The 26,791-nt window shown below is 41.0% G+C and overlaps 1 protein-coding gene across 10 annotated transcripts in view; it reads left to right on the top strand.

Annotated features, from left to right (window-relative positions):
• The window catches only part of arid4b (AT-rich interaction domain 4B), a 239,110-nt gene that overhangs the window by 178,000 nt on the left and 34,319 nt on the right, over window positions 1-26,791 (top strand). For 9 of the 10 annotated variants that reach the window (XM_069885135.1, XM_069885133.1, XM_069885132.1 and 6 more), the window contains 5 exons: window positions 2,398-2,647; window positions 5,658-5,830; window positions 12,218-12,448; window positions 15,439-15,523; window positions 22,923-23,130. In XM_069885135.1, the coding sequence (XP_069741236.1) occupies window positions 2,398-2,647; window positions 5,658-5,830; window positions 12,218-12,448; window positions 15,439-15,523; window positions 22,923-23,130 (947 nt within the window). The remainder of the gene's footprint in view (window positions 1-2,397; window positions 2,648-5,657; window positions 5,831-12,217; window positions 12,449-15,438; window positions 15,524-22,922; window positions 23,131-26,791) is intronic. The other variant, XM_069885139.1, reaches the window with a different exon arrangement.

The following is a 26,791-nucleotide window of genomic DNA, read 5'->3' as shown; positions in this document are numbered from 1 at the left end:
ACATTCAAAAGACATAGATGTCAGAAAAGTGAAGTGTAACAGGCCATGCGGTTGGCAAGGATTACTTTGATTTATATAGGTCATCACAACATTATGGGCCGAATTTTCCATTAGTATGCAGTTCTATATTTTATGCTCCAGCCAATGAAGGCTAATGTGCCGTGTGCCACCTTCATCACCTTATTTACCCAAGTTACCAGTTTCTGGGATTATTGAACTTGCATGCTAAGCTCCCTCTGTTACTCCTCTTGATCCTAGCATTCATTGGGGCAGATGGAAGCCCATCATAAATGGAGGAAGGAGTGCATCACCTCTCAAACTACCCATCCACTGAACACCATGTGTGATAGACCATCACCTTGGGAATGCTGTTATGTCATTGTGCCACCTTTTGGTTGAGACATTAAAACTTCAAAATTGGGATTGATAACATTTTGTTGTTAAGAGTAATGTTATGGAACTAAAATCTAAAAATGGCAAAGTTTAAGAGCCATGTGGTAACTGAATAACAGAATTAAGCTTAGAAAGCTAAATGCATGATTCTATTTTTTTAATCTTCAAAACTGATTGTCTTGAGAACTGAGCTGACTCGCCAATGTGAAAGTCAGCCTACACTGTAATAAAACAAACAGAAGAAACAATTAAGCATACAACAGTTTCTTTATTCAGCCTTGATAATACTAGCGGGAGTGAGGGGTACAAAGAGAGTTCAGTAACTCATTCTCTACACTGAGCGTCACTCAAAGCATACAAAGTGATCACTTACTTTTATACACCTTTGGGCAGGGGTCTGCATGAGACCCTACAAGTTTCACACAGCTGGCAATTCTTGTTTTTACACCACACGTTCCCTTGCAGACAATTTGGAAATGTCAGGGTGTCCTTACTCTTGGCGTATTTACTTTTACTACATTCTTTGTGACGTTGGTTACTATCTCATTACAGCACAGTCATGTTAGAAGGCAATTATATTCCCACCTTGTTACAAGGCAACTAATCTATTTTCTCACCTAATTTATTAAACATATTCTTTCACATTCATTAAAGCCAATAATCTCTAAGCCATGTGACAATGTGTGCCTTTCGCTATTCAAGTTAACTCCATCATTTTCTTGAGGAAAGTAGAGATAGTTAAGTTCAAATATTTAACTTCACATTGTATTAAATTGAAAATTATAGTTCTTAAGTTGATGTGCACTGTCCCAAGATCATTCATAAGAGATAAGTTTATATTTTGGTGTTTGCATCTTTGTCGTCATGGGTTGTTTGTGTCACGTTTACTGTCCAAGGTTGAAATTATGCATTATTTTGCCTTTCACCCTGACGAGCATGGTAAAAGCAACATTTCCTTAGATAAGCATCAGGTGTATTGAAGTGGCAAACAATTATTATTAGCATTTAAGAAGAAATTGTTTTGCAGCCAGCAGAGTTGGTAGCCAGAGACGCAGGTTAAAGAAAATTGGCAATGGAACCAGAGGGAAATTAGGGCAATATTTTTCTTTCAGCGTGTTGCGATGATCTGGAATGCAGTCTATGAAAAGGAATTGGAAGATTCATTCATACCTTTCAACATCAAATTGAATAAATATTTTAAATTTAGACATGTAGCATGGTAACTCCGATTCTAGACAGGCCTGTGCCCCCCCAAATACACCAATTAACTGACAACCCCTGTATGTTTTGGAGGGCGAGAGGAAGCAAAAGTACCCGGAGGAAAACCCACACAGATACTGGGAGAGTGTACAAACTCCTTACAGATGGTGCTGGATTTGAATCTGCTTTGCCAGCTGTGTAGTGGCATTGCCTTAACTGTGCTGCTCTCGGAAAAGATTTTTTTTCCAGTTACAGGCAGTTCCCAGGTTACAAACAACTTGTACTTACCAACAGGCTGTTCGCCAATTTGTGCATGTGTATAATGCATATAATGTTACCTCACAAGCACTAAATAAGAACTGTAAGTACCTGTTCCGCCTTGGGTATAAATTTGGCTTATGGACAGACCCAGGTCATGGAACTGGTTTGTAACCTGGGGATTGCCTGTATATCTGGAAAATACTGGTGGGGGTGGAGATGCAACTAACTGGATAAATACAAAGCACCAACTCAACCACAATGAACCAAATGTCCCCGTCTGTTCTCCACAATTCATTATGTGAAAGGACAAAAAGGACTATTTTGACATGAGGTTTTGCTGTGAAATACAGAAGTTTTAATAGATGTTGTCTTCATTTCAGTTTAGATCACTTCAAAGTATTTTAAACAATCGTGATATGAAGCATTAACAGGGGTGGGGGAGGAATTGAAGAGTGGAGAAAGGAGAATGTTTGGCCTTTTGTACCCATGCTGGCTTGTTGAAGGAACCAGCCATTAATTCAGAGCTGTAATTTTTTTCCCCAGGTATTTATGTGGTTTTGAGGACTATTGCAAGTCAGCCAATATTCAATTCTCAACATCATTGCAAGGAGACCTCAAAGCAGGAAAACCGAAGAAAGAATGTGAAAAGGGTCATGATGTCCTCGATCACAAAGAGGAAAAGGTGGCCACCATTACATTACCAGTCGCTGAATATGTGGGCGAAAACAAGAATGAAGGCAAAAGTGTTGTGCAGGATGAAGACTTGAAGGGTCACGAACCTAAATCCCTAAGGGCAAGTACAGAAAATATTTTATAAAATTTGTTGGCTGACATTTATGGATTGTTGTGAGGTGCAGGATAAAAATAACTGGAACCTTTAGAATATCTTGTGTCAAAGATGAGGATGGCATTTAGCTGTTGTTTTTAGCATATCACATGCATGTTGTCCAATTACTTTGCTCTCACTTTGTTAACTGCCGCCAGCTGTAGAAAGAACATAAAAGGTCAGACTTTGGTATGACTTGCAGTGCAATCTCTTCTGCGGATGTCCAAGTGCAGATTGCACATTTTAGTTGGAGAAACTGGAGTTTATTGTCTACAACAGGGAATGCTAAGGAAAGATTTGTCAGGTACTCAAAATATTAAATGATTTTATTTGAGTAAGTTCAGGGAACTTATTTCCACGGCAGAGAGGATGTGGCCTCGCAATTTCTTTATGAAAAGCTTGAATCATTTCAGAATGGTGGAGGTCTGTGCCATGGAGAAGAGGTCACTCAGGCCTGCGTCTGGTGATGAAACATGTCAAAGAAGAGACACTGGACCCATTTCAATTCGCCTATAACCTATGATGCTATAGCCATGTCCCTCCATTCCATCCTGACCCACCTGGAGATCGACACCTTATACGCTAGGCTGTTCATCAACTTCAGCTCAGCTTTTAATACAATCGTTCCCCAGAGGCTGGTGAAGAAGTTGTCTTTCCTGGACTCCACACTCCTCTCTATAACTGGATTCTGGACTTCCTAATGGACAGACCACATACTGTCCAGGTCAGGAGCAAAATGTCAAGCACTCTTACACTGAGCACTGGTCCACCTCAGGGCTGTGTGCTCAGGCCGTTCCTGTTCACGCTACTGACCTATGACTGCATCACCAGATCCAGCTCCAACAGTCATCAAGTTGGCAAATGACATAACAGTAGTCGGTCTCATCAGTAACAACGAGTCGCACTGCAGAGAAAAGGTGGAAAATCTCACGATATGGTGCGAGAATAACAACCTGAGTCTCAATGTTGACAAGACAAAGGAGATTATTGTATACTTCAGAGGGACCAGGAACAACCACCTCACAACAGGTTAATAATTCATTAATGGAGACAGTAGAGTGGACCAAGTACCTCGGAGTCCACTTAAGGAGTGACATCTCTGGCCGGCTGCATCACAGTGTCGTATGATTGATGTTGAGCATTGGATCTGAGGTCAAACCACAGAAATAGAAGAGCAACAGAGAGGATCACTGATGTCTCCCCCCCACCCCCAACTGGCGTGATCTTCTTGGTTCATTGTGGAGGGCTCCTGCACACAGCATCTTTTAGTACTCCCAACGGGAAAGATATACAGGATTATCAGAGCCAGAACCACCAGGGTGAAAAACAGCTTCTTCCCATGGGCAGTGAGACTGCAGAATGACTGAAATGAACTGCTCATACAATCCCTCCACGACTACTATTTATTATACAATGTTTATTTATTTTTATATATGTGCATATGTATCATTCGTCTGTATGTGTGTCTGCATGTTTTGCACCAAGGACTGGAGAACGCTGTTTTGTCGGGTTGTACTTGTGCAATCAGATGACCGTAAACTCAAATAATTTTCTTGTTGTTCTCTTGTTTACAACCTAATTTTATATAGTACTCCTTTATTACATCAGTAATATCTTTGCCATTACATTCTCAAAGGTGCTGGCTTGGAGCTACAATCTCAGCAGCCAGTGTTAAAGGAGCCCCTTTTCCACTGGCATCCCAGTGGCTGAAAGGTGTTCCAAGATAGCAAGCTCTATGTCGTTTCCACTGGGCCACCCTTAACTGGGACACTAATTCCTTTTCCACTGAACACAACTAATCCTCAGGGATCAGAGTGTTCTACCTTCAATTGGAAATGGATGATTTTCTGCCATCCCTTTTTCACTGGTTTTATCAGCTCACCAGTGTTAGAAAACACTGAGGATATGAGTAGGGTATAGAGGAGTGAAAAGATAACAGTGTTCCTTTTCCTCTGGACCCTGTCCCAGTAAACTCCCAATTAATTCCTCGGACAGGGTGCCAATAGAATAGAGGCTAGGGACACACCACAATATACCCAGCTGTTGTACAATATGGCTATTTAGGGATTACTTAAAGGGGTACATGAGTGGAAAGAAAAAGGTTGAGAACCACTGGTGTAGGCACTTATAGACTGCACTCCAGAACCTTGTTAGCAATCTCCTGCCGTGCAGTACTTTGGAGGATCTCCATAGCCCTCTTGGACAGCATGTTGTTCGTGCCAGGTGACTCCCCAGGAATCATTCTCCTGCCTGCTACCTCATGCCATTGCAGAAACCTTTCAAGAACTAACCATTTTGTACAACAGCTGGATATATTGTCATTTGCTCCTTTAACACTGGCTGCTGAGATTGCAGCTCCAAGCCAAGAAGCCAGCTCCTTTGAGAATGTAAAGGCAAAGATGTAATAAACGAGTAGTATGTAAAACGAGATTGTAAATTTGACAAGAAAATTATTATTCTCAAGAGAAATTCCAACCAAAACCAGAATTCCACAGTATTCTCCCCTTCTCCACCCCCCAGTTGGGGTAGGATCCAGGGGTGGTTTGTAACTCAACATGGTTTGTGGATGAAAAGAGGTTGAGAACCTCTAGTATACATTTAAGTGGGAACACAACAAATTCAATCAAAGGATTAAGAGAGCAAGTCCTTCTGAAAGATGAACTGGAATACTATTTTAAACCATCTGGGAATGAGAAATACTTATCAGGTGGCTTTAATTATTCTGGTACTGTATCATGTTTCACCAAGTTGTCATTTAGTCGATGACTTGGCATTGATCATACTTGGTCTCTTCCATCACGTTTGAGGTGTTGCAAAGATGAACATTGGAGCAAAGCTGCTCAACCCCACACCAGTGCATCTGGACATGAAAGCTGAGAGCAGATCATCCCTCTGTTCCCTCGCTCTCACAGCTCACCAGGTTACGTGAAAATAGAGTGGGCCTCATGATAGTAACTGAGCTTTTCTGTTTTTTCAGGCAAGGAAGCGACAGCTGCCAGAATGCTTGGCACAGGCACCAGAGAGCAGCAAAGTGAAAACTGAAGAAAATGAGGAAAGGGAGGCAGATCAAATCTATCATGTGAAAGATGATCCTGAGTGTAAAGCAGAAGAATTAAAACCTCTAAAAATGATGGATAAAGAAAAACACGGGTCAGTATTCCATGTTAAAAAAGAATGAAATTACAGTACTGAGTACAGTAGTTTAAATAAGTGAAGCTGTGCTAACGATTAGGTCTGGTGCAAACTAACTTCTAAACTGTGATCTGAAGTCATCATCTAAATGTGTTAAATATGTCCTGTGCAACATGCTCAGGGAAGTGATGTGAATTTCAAGGTATGTTAATGCACTGAAGAAAATGTTACTGTGTGCTGAGCAAGATTAAGCAAAGTGTAGGTTCCCTCATCGTAACCTTTCCTCCTTTGTGATAGCCTTAAAGACATTGCTATGTTATTTATACTATGGGTCTTTCTTCAATCAGAAAAAGATGATTAGCCAGGCAATTGAAAGATAAAAATGAAAACATGAAATTAAAATGCAAAACATTCAAAATACGCACCATATCAATGAATCAATGACCCAGGTTGCCAATCCACATTAAGATGCTATCTGACTCACTGGGCTTCTTCCACATATAATTGCTGCATGACTCACCGGGCATCCTCAGCTCTCAGATACAACTATATTGTTCTGGCATAAACTAGAAAGGCAGGTTATCTGATATTATTAACTATATGGTTGAGCTCCAAAGGCTGTAGCAAACCTGGATTGAAGACTAGATATTATTCCTCACTTACACTGGACTCACAGAAAAAGACAGAGCAGTCAAATTGGGAACTGGAAGCTCCGGAACACCCAATATGTTGGGTTCTTCCATTGTTGAGGAGATTATATTGTGAGCACCATATGGAATTGGAAGAGATACAAGGGGATAGTTGTTTCACTTGGAAGGATTGTTTAGGCCCGGATGTTGGGAAGGAATGAGGTAAAAGTGCAAATTTTGAATTTCTTCTTGGTTGTGGGAGAAACACTGTGAGAAACGTGGACGTTGGGGGAGATCTGAGAGTGAACTGAGAAGTCACAGTCTCTTCAGATTTATTGTCATAGAGTACATACATGACATCACATACAGCCCTGAGATTCTTTTTCCTGTGGGCCAGGCAGAATTACCATTTATTGGTAGTGCAAAACAAACTACACAGTTTATACATGTAAACAAAGAAATGTAAACAGATAATGTGCGGAGAAAATAAAAAAGAATCAATAAAGTGCCCAAGTAAGAGTCCTTAAATGAGTCCCTGATTGAGTTTGTTGTTGAGAAGTCTGCTGGTGGAGGGTAGCAGCTGTTCCTGAATCTGATGGTGTGAGTCATGTGGCATCTACACCTCTTTCCTGATGGTAGCAGCGAGAACAGAACGTGTGCTGGGTGGCGTGGATTCTTGACGATTGCTGCTGCTCTGCGACGGCAGCTTTCTCTGTAGGTGTTCTCAATAGAGGGGAGGGTTCTGCATGTGACATCAGAACACTGAAGGTCACAGGAGTGGAGTGAAAGGGTGTTTGGTCATGCCATCTGGATGAACGTGACAGAAAATACTCCATTGAATGTAGATCCGATGGGGTGAAACCTTATCCTTGCTCCAAGTGGGAGGAAAAGGAATCTGATGAGAAGTGCAGGAAAGGGAACAGACCTGTTGAGAGGAGCGCCAACTATGGTCATTCAGAAATTATTGTTATGTAAAAGTTCTAGGATGGAAAATGTGGTTTCACTGCGTTTTCCTCAATTTGGGGTTTTGAGAAATCACTGTTCTTGCATGATTTTTGATCTCTCCTCTGATTTATATTTACATCTCGAGACAGATCAGTTGCTGGTTATTGAAGTTTTCCTCACACCCTCTCACTTCACACCAATCTGTGTCGTTGCCTGTCCCACTACCCTACCCCATGCCATCACTTACTGTTGCTTTGTTCACCACACTCAACCCTCTTTGCCACTTAAAACATACCTTGTCTCCAAATTCTTCCAGTTCTGAAGAAAGTGGATTGACTGAAACGTTACTTTTGTTTCCCTATTCACAGATGCTGCCTGAACTGCTGAGGATTTCCAACATCTTCTGTTCTCTCAGATTTTGATTTTCTATTTTTTTCCTTTCCAAAACAAAAACATGGCAGTCTAAGATGAATCTTAGCTGAGGATTTTTGCCATTCCAAAAATCAAGACTATTATTTCAGTGTTTCATTTGTATGTGCCAATAATTTTGTTCTATCACTGCCATATAAAACAATTACAGTACGGAAACAGGCCATCTCAGCTCTTCTAGTCCACACTGATTTACGTGAAACTCCAACTAGTTCCACCTACCCACTCCCTGCCCATAACCCTCCAACTCCCTAACTTCTAACTTCCTCTTCAATGACAGAATTGACCCTGCTGCAACCACCTCTTCCGGAAGGTCATTTCACTCAGCCACCACTCTCTGAGTGAGGAAGCATCCTCTTATATTACTTCTAAAGATTTTCCCCCTAACCCTTAACTTATAACCCCTTGTTCCAATCTCTTCTACCCTCAGGGGAAAGAGCCTATTCACATCTACTCTATCTATTCCCTTCATAATTTTAAATAACTCTATCAAATGCCCTCTCAACCTTTTACACTCCAATGAATAAAATCCCAGTCTACTCAATGTTTCTCCGTATTCTAAATACTGCAATCCAGGCAGCATTTTAGTAAACCTTCCTTGCACCCTCTCAACCTTATTTATATCCTTCCTATAATTTGGAGACCAGAACTACACACTATTTTCCAAACTTGGCCTCACCAATGCCGTAAACAGTCTCAACATCACCTCCCAGCTCTTATATTCTATGCTTTGATTTATAAAGGCCAGCATACCAAAAGCCTTCTTTACCATCCTATCTACATGAGAATCCACATTCAAGGAATAATGAACCATTATTCCTCCCAAAATGAAGCACCTCACACTTACCTACATTAAATTCCATCTGCCACCTTTCAGCCCACCTTTCCTAGCAGTCCAAATCCTTCTGCAGTCCCTTAAAACCCTCCTCACTATCCACAACTCCTCCTATTTTTGTATCGTCTGCATATTTATTCACCCAATTTACCACTCCATCATCCAAATCATTATTGCAAATGACAAACAACAAGGGACCCAACAATGAGCCCTGAGGCACACCGGTCGTCACTGGCCTTCATCCTGACAGGCAGTTATCCACCATGCCTCTCTGGTGCCAATCTTCTAGCCACCTTGAACCCATCTGACTATTTTTATATTAATCCCTAGTGACTGAACCTTCCTCGCTAACCTTTCATGTGGAACCTTATCGAAAGCCTTCCTGTAATCAAAATAGATCACATCAACTGCTCTACCTTCATCAACCTTTCGAGTCACTTCTTCAAAAAACTCAACAAGGTTCGTCAAACATGACTTTCCCCTCACAAACCCATGTTGGGTGTCGCTGATCAATCCCTGCCTCTCCAGATATTTATACATATTATCCCTAAGATAATATGTCTTTTCGCCACTTGCTGTCAAACTTACTAGCCGATAATTGCTTAGCCTACACCTTGAGGCCTTTTTAAACAGTGGAACCACGTTTGCAACCCGCCAATCTTGCGACACCACACCCTCCTCCAGTGACTGTTGAAAAATCACTGTCGGACCCTCCACTGTTTCCTCCCTGACCTCCCTTAAGGTCCTGGGAAAAATCCCGTCAGGACCAGGAGACTTATCTACTTTTATATACTCCAGAAGCTCTAAAACCCCTTCTTTACTATTCCCTATCTTTTCCATAACTAATCCTTTTGCCTCACTTATCCACAACATTGTACACTGGCTTCCAAATTGTTACCACACACTGATATTTAATCTTTAAGTCTGTACAAGTCAACTCTTTTCAATGTAAAATGGCTTCTTCTTTTATGTATTTCTTCTGTTTATTCATTTCTCTATCATTTAATAAAAACTCAGTGAGATACCAGGTATTGGAAGGAAGCATAATTGATGCTTCAATATGTTTAACTATTTAAACTTCCAAAACAGATATCTTCTTCTTTGGCTTGGCTTCGCGGACGAAGATTTATGGAGGGGGTAAAAAGTCCACGTCAGCTGCAGGCTCGTTTGTGGCTGACAAGTCCGATGCGGGACAGGCAGACACGATTGCAGCGGTTGCAGGGGAAAATTGGTGGGTTGGGGTTGGGTGTTGGGTTTATACCACGCTTACGAATACTCGAATTACGGAAATTTGTTTTATGAAGAAAGCCATGTTCGCTTTTACGAAAGGATTTGAGTGGGTTTTCACTTTTACGTAAATAGCCTCCAATAGTAGTGAATGGATCTTCGTTTTACACCATTTCAGCTTCCAAAAGGTTTGATAGGAACACTCTAGTTTTGTAAAGTGGGGCATACCCATAGCTCCATCCAACAAATACTTCCTGATTTCTTAACTCTTACCCATACCCATAGCTCCGCCCAACAAATACTTCCTGCTTCCTGATTTCTTAACTCTTAGCAGCCTGTGCCTCTTTCCATTTCCTGACCCAATGGAGAAAATAAAATTCACCTCTTGGGCATAATGATTTCATTATAAGCCAGCCATTACAGCAAAATGAAAGATGTATTTTTATCAAAAATTACACCAGGGAAGTGCTTGAGGACAAAATATCCTGGTCCTTTGCTTTGTTTGGCTCTACATTTGAAATCATTCTTGGCAGCATGAAGGCTGCAGGGATGACCGAGAAAGAGGAGTTCCTGGGATAAAAAGGAAAGTAAAGGTGGAAAGAGCCTTGAACTGAAATGCAGAGGGAGAGATGTAATGAAGTCCTGACTGAATACATGATGAGGCATGAGAGGAGTGCTGAGGGAGAGGGAAAGGAGATGGTGAGGCTAGGGGTGGGAGGTGGCGGTGACGGTGATGGCTAGTGTCTTTAGCTCAACTCTCTATTTCAGTCAATTTATGAAAGAAGTCATTCCAGGGTGTGCAATTTATGTAAATGCAGAGTGCTGGTGCAATAATAGAGAACTATGTTTCATTAATGGCGTCCATGAATCTAGAGTCTGAAGGGTGAAATATGCAACAGGGAAGTAGTGTTGGGAATGCTGCGAGAAGAATAATTGATGCAAAGAAGCTAAAGCCTGCAAAAGAGTTTGTAAAATTAGAATGGGTTCTATTCTAATTGAGGACATGTAGCTCTGTGCAGGGATAGATAATTATCTGGTCATTCAGACTGAGTTGGAGAGCAGAGTGAGATGGAATGCAAAAAGGCAATAATCATTTGGGTGTTTTTTGACCTTAGCATAAAACTTGTTGCAATATTTATTCAAACTGCATTGAGCTAGCTGTGAGTAAAATTGTGATCAAATTTATTTTGGCTTCAGGCAGCATACTTACTTCATGACTGTCCGTGAATTTAATTGCAAACAAGGGTTTGTTCTAATTATATGCAAGATTATTTTAATCAGAAGTTCATTTTAAATTCCCCGTGGAATGCCTATTACAGTGTTTGGATTTCTGCAGTATTCCTTGTTTATTAGAGAGGGTTTGCAGGACTGTAAGAGAGACAGTAAATAAAGCAGAACATGCTTTCTTTCATGGAGCAAACTGCTGAGCTTGCTTACGATGAGAAAATTAATTGAGAATACTTCTTTGAAACTATTACTTTAGGAGATAATATCTGGACTTAGAACAACTATGCAGAAAAATATAAAGGAAATTATTTGTCTATAAGTTATTGATCAAGGAGTGTCAAACATTTAGCATTGAAATTCACTTTTTGCAAAAATTTGCTACATACTTTCTCACCCATTTAGGCTACAAATTATTTTCCAAACTACTGTTCCAAAAAAAAAGTGAATATTGGGCAAACAAGAAAAAAAAGGTATAAATTTGGGACAAAACTGCTTGACCTTGGTCAGGAATTGGCAGGACTCATGGGCAAGGATTTGGATTATCACCTCAGATCCTCTCACCGTAGTAGCTTAAATATCATTCTCAAGCTTTTGTCTTTGATTTAAACATTCCCACATTTTATAATTCTATTGCAGTGTTGAAAGGTTTGCTCACAGTGGCAATAATAATTTGTGACAGTCGTGTTCTTGTGTAGCTGTTGTGGTATGAACAGTTGAGAAAGGATATTTACAGCCTCTTCTCATCTGCTTTGGAAGTGGCAGATCTTCCAATGATCCCACACCTTTCTTTTGCCCATAGTTTGCTGCACCAGTGAAAACTATTTACTCTGCTTCAAAAACACAGTCTTGTGTATCTAAAACAAAATACTGCATCAAACCATCTTCAGAAAATTATATTTTTAAGTTGCACATGGTTGGTCTAAGGTTGTTTATACTTTGGGCACATTTTCAGTATATTCCCTCTGTTCCATTTTTACAGCAAAGTTACTGCAGAAGGAAAGAGAAGGTAGAATGACAATTTTGCAGTGTATCACCACATCACATTAATTGATCAAAAGGGAGCTGTTAACATTGCTTTAAAAACATGCATGTCTTTCATTTGTTTGGGATTAGGGATGAAAGCAGTAAAGAGGATGAGGAAGATGAAGAGGAGGAAGTTGGTGATGATGGTGAAGAGAGGGAAGATGAAGAGGAAGAATTTGAGTGCTATCCACCAGGAATGAAAGTCCAAGTGAGATATGGTCGAGGGAGGAACCAGAAGCTCTATGAAGCCACCATTAAAGATTGTGACGTGGAGGGTGGAATGGTCCTGTACCTGGTGCACTACTGTGGCTGGAACGTGAGGTGAGTTAGAAGTATAAACCACATTCAGAGTTGTTAAAGGGGGAAATTAATGCAAATTAAATCATTCCATTAATATAGTTGTTCATCTTCCCTCTCTTTCCTAATAGTCATGTTTTCTGTCTAGCTTGTAGACTTTCCATTTGTGCTTTAAACCTGACAGGAAGACTTGGATTCTCTGCAGACCCTAGTGAACTTTCCCCAGCATTTTTCCTTCTGTTGCTGCAATATTTCATCATCCTTTGAAGTAGCTGGTGTGGTTGCATTTTGGTACGCTCCCTTCTTCCTATATAATACATTGTCAGCCCTGCTCCATGCTAGTTTCCTATACTTGAAGCATCAGTGCATTAACCACAGAGATTGACCTAATTTTTCAGTTTTGTTCACCCCTCACTCTCTGCTGCTTTGGCTCTTGCTTTCAGTGGGGTGTTTCGGTTCCTCAAAGAAGGAGGCAAGAAAAAAGCACAATAAAAGCATTACAGTACTTCATTTGACCTATACTGAAAACATTTTATTCACCAATAATAAGGTGCACTCAAAACAGCATCTTTAACATGGGGGGGTGGGGGGGAACCATCCTAAAACATTTCAGGGAAACCTTCTCGAACAAAACCATGAAACACAAGAAAGTAATGGGGGACAGTTTAAAAAAAGTCAAGGAGTTAAAGAGGGCAAAGTGGAAGAAAGTGTTCCTAGGCAGCTGAAGGTGGAGTGACATAAACTACGAATGTCCATTGAGTTGGATTTGGAAGACCTGAGAGATTGTTTCTTTAAGGTTTGATTCTCGTAAATTGGGGAAAGAGAGGAGGGCAGAATGCTAAGTGTGATATGTCTGTTGTATCAAAAATTTGTATCCTTGACACTAATGCTCTAACAAAACTTTGGCCTCTCTATCTTAGGTTAGATAACCAGAGGTAGGATGCCTTTTCAAGTTTAAAAACAGCGAGGGTTAGCTTGTTTTCAATAGCTGCAATAAAGGATGGCGCAAATCATTCAACCTTCCATGAACATCAATCTATTTTACCAATGGAATCGAATGGTAGAACCAGTGATTAATTTATCCTAACTGTAACTGAAAAATAAAGCACATAGAATGCTTTCTAGATTGTAAAACAAGTTCAATCTATAGATTGTATAAGTATCAAAATATTAATATCCGGGAGCTAACATAGGTTATGAAGAGCAATAATGCATGAATGTGAATTAGGATGCTAGAATACAGAGCTTTGAATGAACATGTGTTTCACATGTTTACATAGGAGATGGTTATGCTCAGTCAGTACTTTGCTTCTCGGAAGTATTGCATAGGGAAGGGACCACTAATTGTTGAGGCCCAAGCAAGCCAAAGATTCTTGTGCAAACATTCTGTTGGCCTCCTCTCTGTCAGGGAGACTGGACGCAGACTGGGAGATCGTTTCGTTGAGCTCCTTTGGTCTATCTGCTGGAATAATGGGAACCTTTCAGTGGCTATCCATTTTAATTCCACATGCCATTTTCACACTGATATAGCCTTGTGAACTACCAAATCAAGGCTACCCGCAAATTGGAGGAATAACATCTTATATTCTGTTTGATTGCTCTCCAACCAGATAGCATTAATACAGGCCTCTTGTTTCCAGTAGACCCCTCCCACTTATTACTCTCTTTCCCTGTGTCCTTTCCTCTAGCTCCTCACCCCGTTCCCTTCATTCAGTGAACTACTCCATCCCCCATCACCTCAGCTTTTTATTCTGCTGCTCTCCCACTCATATCTACCTATTACCTTGTGCCTGTTGGCCTGTGCGTCTCCTCCTGTCCTTTCTTTCCCTTCTCTCCTCAACACATCTTTTTTATTCAGGTGCCTGCCTGTTTTTTCTTCATACCTTGATGAAAGGCTCAGGTGCGAAACATTGCTTATATCCCTTTGCTTCCTATGGATGCTTCATGATCTCCTGAGTTTCTCCAGCATTCTTGCGCAAATACTCTGCTCTAATTATAACATGAAATGTGATATGTAGCTGCATGGAGAATGGGTGAAAGTGTGGGTTGTATCCATGTGGCTAAATAGTGGAGGAAAGGTAGTTCAGCAAAGGCAGATGTGGAGGTAACATTTAAAGGAAGAGTTCAGGTGAGGGAGAAAAATTTCCAATTCTTCTGATTACATTTAAAAATCTACCTTCAGCACTTTCACAGAATATGGCTAATTCCATTGTTTAAACCCCCCCCCTCCACTGCATCCCAATCCATCCCTACCACAGCTCTCCTGGATTTTGCGACCAATCTCTTAACAGGCAGTTTATTCCTGCCCAAATAAAAAGATGATGGGAACTGTTTTGTTGTACGCGAATGAAAATCTGCTTAACTTTATAATTCAAGCACATGTGTTCAATGGAACAAAATTTTAGAACAAATTTGAAATCTATGGATTAAATGATTTTGCTATTTTGTTAAACCTCCAAAAGGCAATTTTGCTCTGCGGTTGTTTCTTAAACTTGGCTTGTTTCCTTTGGCAGTCTCATTACCATGCATAGGCTGCTTGCTCATGTCAACTGCTTTTGTAAAAGGCAATGCCCAGGCTTATTTTTGCCAGTTGATCTGGAAGAGTCTTTGCAAAGTATTGCTCACATTTTAAGTTTGCACAGGCCACCTGAAGGCAAGGGTGTTTTGAATGATATTGTCTCAATTTCCCATATTGTTGTTGTTGAATGTGACAACCTTGTCCGAATTGCACTCTCACCTTGTCAGCGACTTTTAATATCCATTTCTATCTGCAACCTGTAAGCATCTTTCATTGTTAAATTATGCTTGTCTCCTATTCTGCCTTCTCATTGGTCTTTGCCTTGATCATCATGCTCGTTTTCCTTTGCCAGGTGAATCAACCACACTACCCTTCCAGCAGGGAGCAACGGGTGAAGCATACACACATTGGCAGTGCTGAATGTACTGCTTGTGCCCTAATCTTCAGCAGATCCTTCCAACACATGATGTGAGCTCACTTTGTTTCTGTTTTACAGGTATGATGAATGGATCAAGGCAGATAAAATAGTACGGCCTGCAGACAAAAGTGTCCCCAAAATTAAACACAGAAAGAAAATAAAGGTAAACTTATTAATACCAGACACTTGACATTTTTTTAAAGTTTTCTTAATAAAGCAACTAATATATTCAAACTGTGAAAATGGCTATAACAGCATGATGTATTCCTACATCGTGATCCTGGCCCTACTGAAATTAATTAGATCAGTGGACCAGATTTCAAAGTAATATAAAAATTGAAATAGGAAAATCAATCATCTGCCAAGCCAGGCTAAACCCAACCTGCTGGAGGAACATAGTGGGTTCAGCAGCATCATTGGGGAGAAAAAGAAATGGTTGATCTTTCGGGCTGAAATTCTTTGGCTTCAGAATCCAACATCTATATTTTCCTGTGTGTCTTCAGTTTACCAAACCAATCTATGTTGGTGTTTATTTTCCACAAAGTTATTGGTTTTTATGCTTCGTCTTCCTTTTTTCCTGTGTCATTCAACTTGTTGCTTTAATTTTTGACTCTCATGGCATTTTTGATAGCCTCCCAACTTCCTGCCTAATTAAAAAAAACAAATTCCATCTCCCTTACATCTACATCACTGTGCCCTCAGGCCTTCTGCCCAGCCTGTCCATTTCATTCGTAATTTCAGTGTCTTTCTCCCACATTGACCATCATTTCTCTTCAAACAAAATTAGCCACAATTTTTTTTACGAAACTGCAAGTGCTGGAAACTTGAGCAAATGATAAGCTGCTGGAAGAACTCAGCAAATGGGCAGTACCCCTGGGTAGAAATGGTCAGATATTTTGTCAAGACCTGCTGAGTTGCTCCAGCTCCTAATGTTTGGCTTAGTTTCTAATAATATTGTCCATATTTTAATTTCTTCCAGTCATTTAGCATCAAACTGAATGAACCTTTTCACTTAGCGTGACATTTCTTTGATTGTATGAGCCCAATAAAAATGAATATTAAGTACAGTAATAATGCCTGATTTCCAAGGATAGATTCCAAGCAAGTTGTCATCCCTGAAGGTGCTTGTTATGATACATCAACTTGGACATGACGAAAGGTGAGTCACGTGATGGAGTAGTGGCTGTTCGGGTGGAACCAGCCCTCTCCAGAGAAAAGAAAACAAAAGTGTGAAAAAACAGAGCTCAATAAACATAAAATACAGGAAGAGAAAGATAAAGTAACAGAGAAGAGACAAAAGATGGCGCCCAAAAGAGAAAAAGTAAGAATAACAGTGAAAAGGGAAGAAGGAAAATCACTGGACAAGAAAGAAGAAGGCCTTACCTGCATGTCGGAGCAGAGAGCCACCGTGGAGAATGGAGAGGAGCGGCTGATCTCCGGTGTTGGTGAGTACCCAGAGGAGTGGTGTCCTCCTGACCGGCGGACTTCAAAAAAGAATCAAGAAGAGGTGCACAAGAAAAAGAAAAGGTAAACGCCGGCGAGAGGGGGACTCAGCTGCGGAGCAGCCAGCTGAGAGACGAGGGTGTTTGGCTGGGGGAAGTAAACAAGAAAGAAGAAGAGTGGTGAGAAAGAGAATGAAGGCTGGAAGAGGGTGAGCGGCAATGGGGCGACCGACAGGGGGACAACCTGTGGTAGGAGGCCCAGCAGTGGGTCGACCTGCAGCAGGGGGCCCAGCAGTGGGTCGACCTGCAGCAGGAGGCCCAGCAACAGGAGACACAGCAGCTGGAGGCACAGCAAGGATACAGAAGCAGCTCACCAGAGAAGGATGAAGATACACAGATACAGAGAAGGGAAGAAGATGATACAGACACAGAAGAAGAGGAGGAAGATCAAGAATTTCAAAGGAAAGAAGGTAAAATAGAAGGACAAAGTTTAGATAGTCTTTTTCGAAGAACAAATGAGGTCATTAAAAGAATGGCTATCATTAGAATTTAGTTCAATCAAAAGAATAATGAAAAGAGCTGAAGACAGAATGCAAAGCTTAGAGTTGGTCATGACTGAAATAGGGAAAAGAGTAGAAAATGTGGAAGAATGAGAAGGTGCTGTGGAAATGGAGATAAATGATTTAAGAGAGAAGTTGGAAGAGAGGAAAAAAAATTAAAGAGACACAAGATTTATTGTCACAAAATATTGACGTATTGGAAAACTACAGTAGGCGAAACAACATAAAAATAGTGGGCCTGAAAGAAGGTAAAGAAGGGTCAGATATGAAGGAATTTATAAAAGGATAGATCCCGAAGGTGCAGGGAATGACAGATTCACAAGAAGAAATAGAAATCGAATGGACGCATAGAGCGCTAGTACCGAAACCGCCACCAGATCAAAAACCGAGATCCATATTGATAAAATTTCTAAGATATATGACAAGAGAAAACATACTGGAGAAGGCAAGAAAGAAGGTTAGAGAAGACAATAAGCCATTGGAATATAAGGGACAAAAAATATTTTTTTACTCGGACATAAACTTCGAACTTTTAAAGAAGAGGAAGGAATTCAACACGGCGAAAACAATCTTATGGAAGAAAGGGTATAACTTTATATTAACACATCCAGCAGTACTCAAAGTATTCATCCCTGGGGAACGGAATAGACTGTTCTTGGACCCAAAGAAAGCCCAAGAATTTGCTGAACATTTGCAGAACAGGAGAAAAGAGGAGGAGGAGTGACAAGAAGGATAACCGGCAAAAAAAATATACAAAAATATGTAAAAATATAAAGTAAAGATAATGTATATATAAAGATTTAAAGATGGATAAGAGAAGGTGAAGAAGGGAGGAAAAAAAAGAGAGAGAGCTTTGTTATAAGTATAGGAAAATAGTGTTCTCTGGGGGGGGGAGAATAGGGTCACTGCGAAATCGGTTGACGTTTGCAAGTAAGTTCACAAACCGAATGGAAAGGGGAGCTGTGGTTGCCGTCAAGGGACAAGGGGCAATCCAAGGAGGAGAGGTTTATTTGGGGTTAAAGGGTTATTGCATGTGGGGATTGTTGGGGTATTCCATGTCTTAAGTCCGTTGTCATTTATTGAGATTAAGAAAACAGTAATGGAAAAAAGGGATGGAGGTGGTGAAGAGGTGGAAAAGAAGTAAAAATAAAGATATAAGATGGCCACGTTGGACTATATGACTATAAACATCAATGGAATATATAACCAAGTTTAAGTGTATCCTCATTGGAAAAAAAATCACATATAATTTAAAAGACAAAGTTACAATGTTTGAAAAAAACCTGGGAACCATATATGGAACATAACAGAAAGAGCAGGCCCCGGACCACCACCACCTAAAATGATAAAAAGATAAACACGATCAGATTTAATGTGAATAAGTAGATGATAGGTCTTTTTTGTTTGTATTCCTTTTGTATAAAGATATTGTTTTATTGTATTTTATATGTCCAATATTTACTGTTTTTGGACGGGGTGGGAAGGGGGAAGGGAGGGATGGGGAAAAAAAAGAGAAAATGTCACTGTGAATATTTAAAGAGATACATCTGTAAATATATTGGTTGATATGGTTCATGATTATCCAACTGCACGAAAACCAACAAGGTCGGGTCAGATACAGCAATGAGCTCTCTGAACCCTTCTCCATTAACAATGGCGTTAAGCAAGGCTGTGTTCTCGCACCAACCCTCTTTTCAATCTTCTTCAGCATGATGCTGAACCAAGCCATGAAAGACCCCAACAATGAAGACGCTGTTTACATCCGGTACCGCACGGATGGCAGTCTCTTCAATCTGAGGCGCCTGCAAGCTCACACCAAGACACAAGAGAAACTTGTCCGTGAACTATTCTTTGCAGACGATGCCACTTTAGTTGCCCATTCAGAGCCAGCTCTTCAGCGCTTGACGTCCTGCTTTGCGGAAACTGCCAAAATGTTTGGCCTGGAAGTCAGCCTGAAGAAAACTGAGGTCCTCCATCAGCCAGCTCCCCACCATGACTACCAGCCCCCCCACATCTCCATCGGGCACACAAAACTCAAAACGGTCAACCAGTTTACCTATCTCGGCTGCACCATTTCATCAGATGCAAGGATCGACAATGAGATAGACAACAGACTCGCCAAGGCAAATAGCGCCTTTGGAAGACTACACAAAAGAGTCTGGAAAAACAACCAACTGAAAAACCTCACAAAGATAAGCGTATACAGAGCCGTTGTCATACCCACACTCCTGTTCGGCTCCGAATCATGGGTCCTCTACCGGCACCACCTACGGCTCCTAGAACGCTTCCACCAGCGTTGTCTCCGCTCCATCCTCAACATCCATTGGAGCGCTTACACCCCTAACGTCGAAGTACTCGAGATGGCAGAGGTCGACAGCATCGAGTCCACGCTGCTGAAGATCCAGCTGCGCTGGATGGGTCACGTCTCCAGAATGGAGGACCATCGCCTTCCCAAGATCGTGTTATATGGCGAGCTCTCCACTGGCCACCGTGACAGAGGTGCACCAAAGAAGAGGTACAAGGACTGCCTAAAGAAATCTCTTGGTGCCTGCCACATTGACCACCGCCAGTGGGCTGATAACGCCTCAAACCGTGCATCTTGGCGCCTCACAGTTTGGCGGGCAGCAACCTCCTTTGAAGAAGACCGCAGAGCCCACCTCACTGACAAAAGGCAAAGGAGGAAAAACCCAACACCCAACCCCAACCAACCAATTTTCCCTTGCAACCGCTGCAATCGTGTCTGCCTGTCCCGCATCGGACTTGTCAGCCACAAACGAGCCTGCAGCTGACGTGGACTTTTTACCCCCTCCATAAATCTTCGTCCGCGAAGCCAAGCCAAAGAAGATGGTTCATAGTGCGATAAATAAAGAATTACAACAAAAAATTTCGACATGGCAATGTTAATCATGGAGATAATGGACTGAACAATTGCTCAACTAATACTCAGCATCTAAATATTCCTGGCGGACTGAACAGATAATTTCACTGACTTGGATGACAATGTAGTTAGCGTGGTTAGTACGTTTGCTAATAACACCAAAATAGTGGCATATTGGTTGGTGAAGAAAGTTGCCTAAGATGACAACAGAATGTAGATGAACTGGGAAAGTGGGCCAAGGAACGGCTTATGGAATTTAGCTTGGATAAGTGTGAGGTATTACACTTTGACAGGTCAAGGTCTGGGAAGTAATGTTGAACAGAGGTACTTGGAGGTACAAGTATGGGGTTACATGAAAGTGGCGAGATAGACAACGTGATGAAGAAGGCGTTTGGCATTCCTGGCCTTATCAGCCAGGGGATTAATTACAGGAGCAAGATCGTCATAATACAGCCGTACAAGACTTTGGTGAGACTGCACTTGGAATACTGTGGACAATTCTGGTCACCCAGCTGTAGAAAATATATTATTAAGAAGGAAAGATTGCAGAAAAAATTCACTGGAACAGGTAAGTTTGAATTACATCGAGAGGCTGGATAAGCAGTGACTTTTCTCCTTGGAGTGTAGGAGGCTAAGGGAAAACCTTGTAGAAGTCATAAGGAACAAAGATTAATAATCATAGTCTTTTTCACAGGGCAAATGAATCTAAAACTAGAGGGCATAAGTTTAAAATTTTTGGGGGCGGGGACTTAAAAGAGACCCGGGGGGCACGATTTTCACACAGAGGGTAGAGGATGTATGGAACAAGCTGCCAGGGGTAGTGGTAGAAGCAGGGACAATTGTAATGTTTAAAAGCCAGGTACGTGGATCGAAAATGTTTAGAGGAATATGGGCAGATGAGACTTTGTCAGCAGGGATAAGTTTCCATGTTGTAGAAGTAGGTAACACTATAGCTTAAATTTGTATAATGCCCTTTTACAATCTCCTGATATGGCCAAGTGTTTTGTTGCCAATTAAATACTATTAATGTATAATCTGGAAAAATGGGAATCAATTTGCAAACTGCAGAAAGTCCTGCAAATATCACGGAAGATCTTTCCTGGAACCAACACACCAATGGCATCATGAAGAAAGCCTCTACTTCCTCAGGAGTTTGCGGAGGAGCTAGTAGAGTTGTTCAAGTGAACCGGTACGGACTTGAAGGGCCGACATGGCCTGTTTCCATGCTGTAAACGGTTATATGGTCATCAGAGGTTTTTGCCAATTTCGATGGAATTGATAAGAAATATAGCAACAGCAACTTATTTTCTGTATGTGTTCAGGTGGATCTGAGAGGTAGTTCTGTTCTTTTCCGTATCACACAGTTTTGAACATGTATTTATGGTTAGGAGATGAACGAGGAGCCTTTAGACTCACTACAGATGTCCTGGGTTGACAATACCTAAGCTGTAAAGTTATAGAATGGTAGCTGCACAGGTGGGGAGCTACTTTCTACAAGAGTAAAGCCTGTTTATTTAATATGCACAAGAACTCTCGATTGAGCTCTTCACTTTTCTATTCCTTTAGTATCAATCGTGTAACGTCCTGATTCAATTACATTTGAAGGGATTGTTAATTAAAATCAAATTGGGTTCCATAATGCTGACAGACTCATGGTTGGGTGTGAATCTTTACTTATCGTTATGGCAAAACAAAAACCCAATAAGACCATAATTCTGCACGGGAATCGTTCATGATTTTTGCAAGTTGGATCATGGTGAGGGTGATTGTTCCTCTAGGGGCTTCAGTCAGCACAGAGGACATAGCACATTGGGTGGCTCAGCTTTGCAAGAGGTAGGGAGGGGGGGGAAGGTGAGGCAAACAACCGGTCAGGTGGGCCATTCAATAGTGAGGGGAATATATAGGTCTGAATCCAGGACATTGTACAGCCTCCTTAGTAAGAGAGGAGTTACAGGGGATTCTAAAGGAGGAAGATAACCAGTCCAGTCTTTGTTCCTATTGGTTCAAATGACATGGGTGAAAAGAAGGCTGTTACTTGAACGAGGGGAGCTAAGTAGCCAATTAAAGAGTAAGATCTCACTCTCTGGATTACTGAAATCAATCTGACGATATGTCTGAGGAGAAGGAGCAAAAGAGTTGACTAGATTTCTGGATCATTTCAAGGGAAGATTGGGATGGGGGTGTAATGGCAGAGGTAAATTCAGAAAATGCTGGAAACAGCATCTGTGAAAAGAGAAAACAGGTTATATTTCAGGACGGGGGATCCTTCATCAGATCTGGGAAAGAGAGAAACTAGTCACAGAGAAAGTTGAGGATGCGATGCATGGGTCAAAGGGAATACTTCTGATAGAGTGAGGCATGGTGATCTAATGAGGCAATTAAAATCAGATGAAGCTTCTTTGGGTTTACGTTGCTTACAGTAAGAAGCTGTTCCTTGTAATAAGGCTGTGGGGCATACTCAGTGGTACCAACTAACATATTGTGTCTTCATAACTTAACCATTTTCTTCCTGGTCTCGTATCTTGCCTGAGGTACGGTATTCAGAATTAAATTTTACGGCAACTGTAATCCAGGTAATTTTGCATAAAACTAACTCCGCATATAGACTAATTTTTAAAATATTGTGCTGTGGTTTGAAAAATATGGCAAAAGAGAGAATCTAAATGTCCATCTGTATTTCAGAGCAAGATGGATAAAGAAAAAGAAAGGAGTGATAAAAAAGATAAGGAAGATAAATCTTCCAACAAGTCTGTGCGTGTCCGCCGGTTCTCAAAGACTCCTGCACATGCTGTGTCGCCAGACATGCCCCCCAAAATAATAGGAGCTGGAGTGAGTGTCTGTGAACAGGACACTTCTACAATCAACTCTTGCATCATCAATGGAGTGCAAGGTAATAACTTTTGGAAAAGATGAACGTAAATATTGTGCAGTTTTAAACCTATCAAATATCTTGAATTGTTGATTAAAACTACAAGTTATGTACTGAAACTTTACCTCAGCCACTACCAAACAATGTTAACACAATATGTTTCTGTCTGATCTTTGGAAAATCTATAAAGTGTTCTTATGAATTTTACTGTGAATGTTATATGTAAATGACTTGAGATTGATGTCCTTGCTAAACATTCGACTCTGATTAACTATGAAATGGCCATGGTTGTGCGATGTGTGGATTATGGCCTTCAGGTTTGTATTCCTTACTTTCGTTTCCGCATGAGAAGATCTTGAATTTTGGTCTCACTCTGGAGACTGGCAGAAGTCAGAAGACCTCAGTCAGTACGAATTGGAAACAATGTCTCCTCCTCACTGATTATTAACACAGGTACACCCCAAGGATGCATACTTAGCACCCGACTTGTGTGGCCAGGCACAATTCCAATGCCATCTACAAGTGTGCCGATGACACCACAATTGTCAGCAGAATCAAAATGGCTATGAGGAAGTGTACTGGAGGGAGATAGATCAGCTCGTTGAATGGTGTAACGGCAACAACCTTGCGCTCAACATCAGCAAAACCAAGGTGATGATTGTGGACTTCAGGAGGAAGTTAGGGAAACATGACCCAGTCCTCATTGAGGGCTCACTAGTGGAGAGGGTCAAGAACTTCAAATTTCTGGGTGTCAACATCTCTGAGGATCTGACCTGGACCTTCTATGCAATCACAAAGAAGGCTCATCAGCAGCTATACTTCATGAGGTGTCTCAGGAGGTTCGTTATCACTGAAGACTCTCATAAACCTCTACAAGTGTACTGTGGAGAGCATTCTGGCTGGTTGCATCACTGTCTGGTACGGAGGCGCCAACACTCAGGACAAGAATAAACTCCAGAGGGTTGTTATCTTGGTCTGTGACATCACAGGCACCAGACCACTCCATCGAGGACATCTACATGCGGCGGTGTATTAAAAAAGCAGCCTCTATCCTCAAAGACCCACACCACCCAGACCATGCCCTCTTCATTCTGCTACCGCCATGGAAAAGGTACAGGAGCCTACAGACGAGCACTCAATGGCACAAGGACAGCTTCTTCCGCGCTGCCATCAGATTCCTGAATGATCAATGAACCAAAGACAGTGCCTTACTTTTCATGTACTGTTTTTTTTTTATAGTAATCATGTAAGATGGTTAGAATATGATGCTGCCACAAAACACCGAAATTCATAATTTGTTTATGACAATGAATTCTGATTCTGAAACCCCAGCTCATCCAATGCCGAGAGAGAGTGCAACACATCCTTGAAAGAGGCAGAGATATTAAAACAAGGCCTGGGCAACTCCATAGGCAGTGGTGATGGATTGCAAATACTCTACTATTTTGAAGTAGCAAGTGAGAGGTTTCCCTGGACAATGTCAATCTGTTGATCAGCATCACTCAATCAATGCATTTGGTCATTTATTTCCTTCATGTTTGTGAGATCTTCCTGTGCACCAATTTTCTATTGTATTTTCTACAGCTTGTCTAACTTCAAGGATGCCTTATAGGTGGAAAGCCCTCTGGGACATTCTGAGGTTGTGTAGGTGTTTGTTAATACAAATCTTTTCTGTCACCCACTATACATGACTTTCTGAAACCTGAACAAGAGAAGCAGGAATAGCTTATCAGAGACTTGAATCCACAGATTTGGAAAGCATTGATGGTACCCAATACAAGGCTGCAACCACTGGAGTACCTCGATACTTAGAATGAAAGAGGATGGAATATTCCCATGGCAAATGCTTGTTCCAAATGAATTGTGCCACATGAGGAGGAGGAGGGAGATGAGAAGAATGAAGGGTGTGTGGGTAGAAGGAGGGTGGAGTTAGACATGCTGGGGTTGGGACATCAAGAAAGATGTACTGCTAGTAGAAGGAGAATAGGAAGGAATGTTAGATAGAAGAGGAAGGGGAAAAAAGAGCAGGAACTTAAATTAATAATTCAATTAATTTAAAGGAATTTTCTCCATGGCTTTGTGTGATACTTTGTTCCCAAATTACTCCTTGAAAATATTTTTGAGAAGTTCTCATTCATTACATTTAGTTCCTTTGCTAATTTGGTGAAGAACAATCTGTGTACTGATACTTAGGTACACCTTGTGCACCCAGTAAAGAAAAGACTGGGTTGAATATATGTGCCATCTTTTTTTATTTTTTTTTTTTTTTTTTATTTTTCACACTAAGAACCATACTGACCAAAATGCACACAAACATTTCCCTCTTGAATATACACAGTGTCATTTTCTCCCCTTTTCCCCCTCCCTTCCCTCCCTCCTTCACCCCCCTCCCCACCCACTCAACGTTCAACATATATGATACATTAAACAATGTCATCACACAATGAAAATAAACAAGAAATTTGTGTCTTCTACTTTTACATACTGGGTCAGTTCATTTCGTCTTCTCCTTCTGTCATTTAGGTGGTGGAAGTTATGCCATCTTTATGATTTCCTCAACATGCTGCAAAGTCCTACAATTAATTATTTTTCAATGGTCCTCACTAAAAAATAGCCAGGCAACTGCATCCGAAGCCCAACCAACATCATTGGTATTTTAATCTGTGACTCGTTGATTTGAGTGAGTGTGTAATCTCATGTGAACAATTGAAAATTCACCTGGTTTGCTTCAACTTGCACCAATGAAATTTTTTGCCTGCTCGAATAGAGGGCTTTGGTCTCAATTCCCTGTATGTAATGATGCTCACCACCACACCATAGGCAAGAGCAAGTCAGACCCAAACTTAAGACTGGAAGAAAAGGCTGGAAAAGTTGAGCAATCATATGTGAAAAGAAAAACCAAGATGATATTTCACATTGAAGACTTCACTAGAACGGAAATGTTAACTCCGCTTCTCTCTCCACAGATGTTGTTTGTCCTGCTGAGTGCTTTCAGCATTTTCAATTTTTGCTTCTGGTTTCCAGCATTTATGATTTTCACCAAGGATCTTCAGGATTTGCCTGATGAAACTCTAGAATCAAAAGATTATTTTGATGATATTTGGGTGACGATCAATTTACTGATGCTGAATGTGGAAAACCTGAACTTTTGGGTTTGTGGTCTTTCGAATGTTGCCTTTTAATATTTTTAAAAATTAAATTAAATTTAGACCTGCAGCATGATAACAAGGCCCTTTCAGCCCACAAGCCCATGCTGCCCAATTTACACCCAATTGACATACAACTCCCGGTACGTTTTTGAAGGGTGGGAGGAAACTGGATCCCCAGAGGAAACCCATGCAGGCACGGGGAGAAGGTACAAACAACTAACAGAGATTGGAACCCTAGTGGTGTAACGGAGCTGTGCTGACCACGATGCCAACTATGTCACCCCTTAAAAACCCATGGTCTATTTATTGTGACTATTTTGAATCTGAGCCTCTGTGTGAATGGTACATGGTTACATATAATGGGACATGGTTACATATAATGGGACATGGTTACATATAATATAATGGTACATATAATGGTACATGGTTACATGTAATATAATGGTACATATAACATAATGGTGCATGGTTACATGTAATATAATGGTACATGGATACATATCTGTGGTACATGGTAATGGTACATGGTTACA

The sequence above is a fragment of the Narcine bancroftii genome, chromosome 6, assembly GCF_036971445.1.
Source record: "Narcine bancroftii isolate sNarBan1 chromosome 6, sNarBan1.hap1, whole genome shotgun sequence".
Classification (NCBI taxonomy): domain Eukaryota; kingdom Metazoa; phylum Chordata; class Chondrichthyes; order Torpediniformes; family Narcinidae; genus Narcine; species Narcine bancroftii.
Note: the sequence above shows the minus strand (reverse complement) of the source record. Positions and strands in the feature narration are given on the sequence as shown.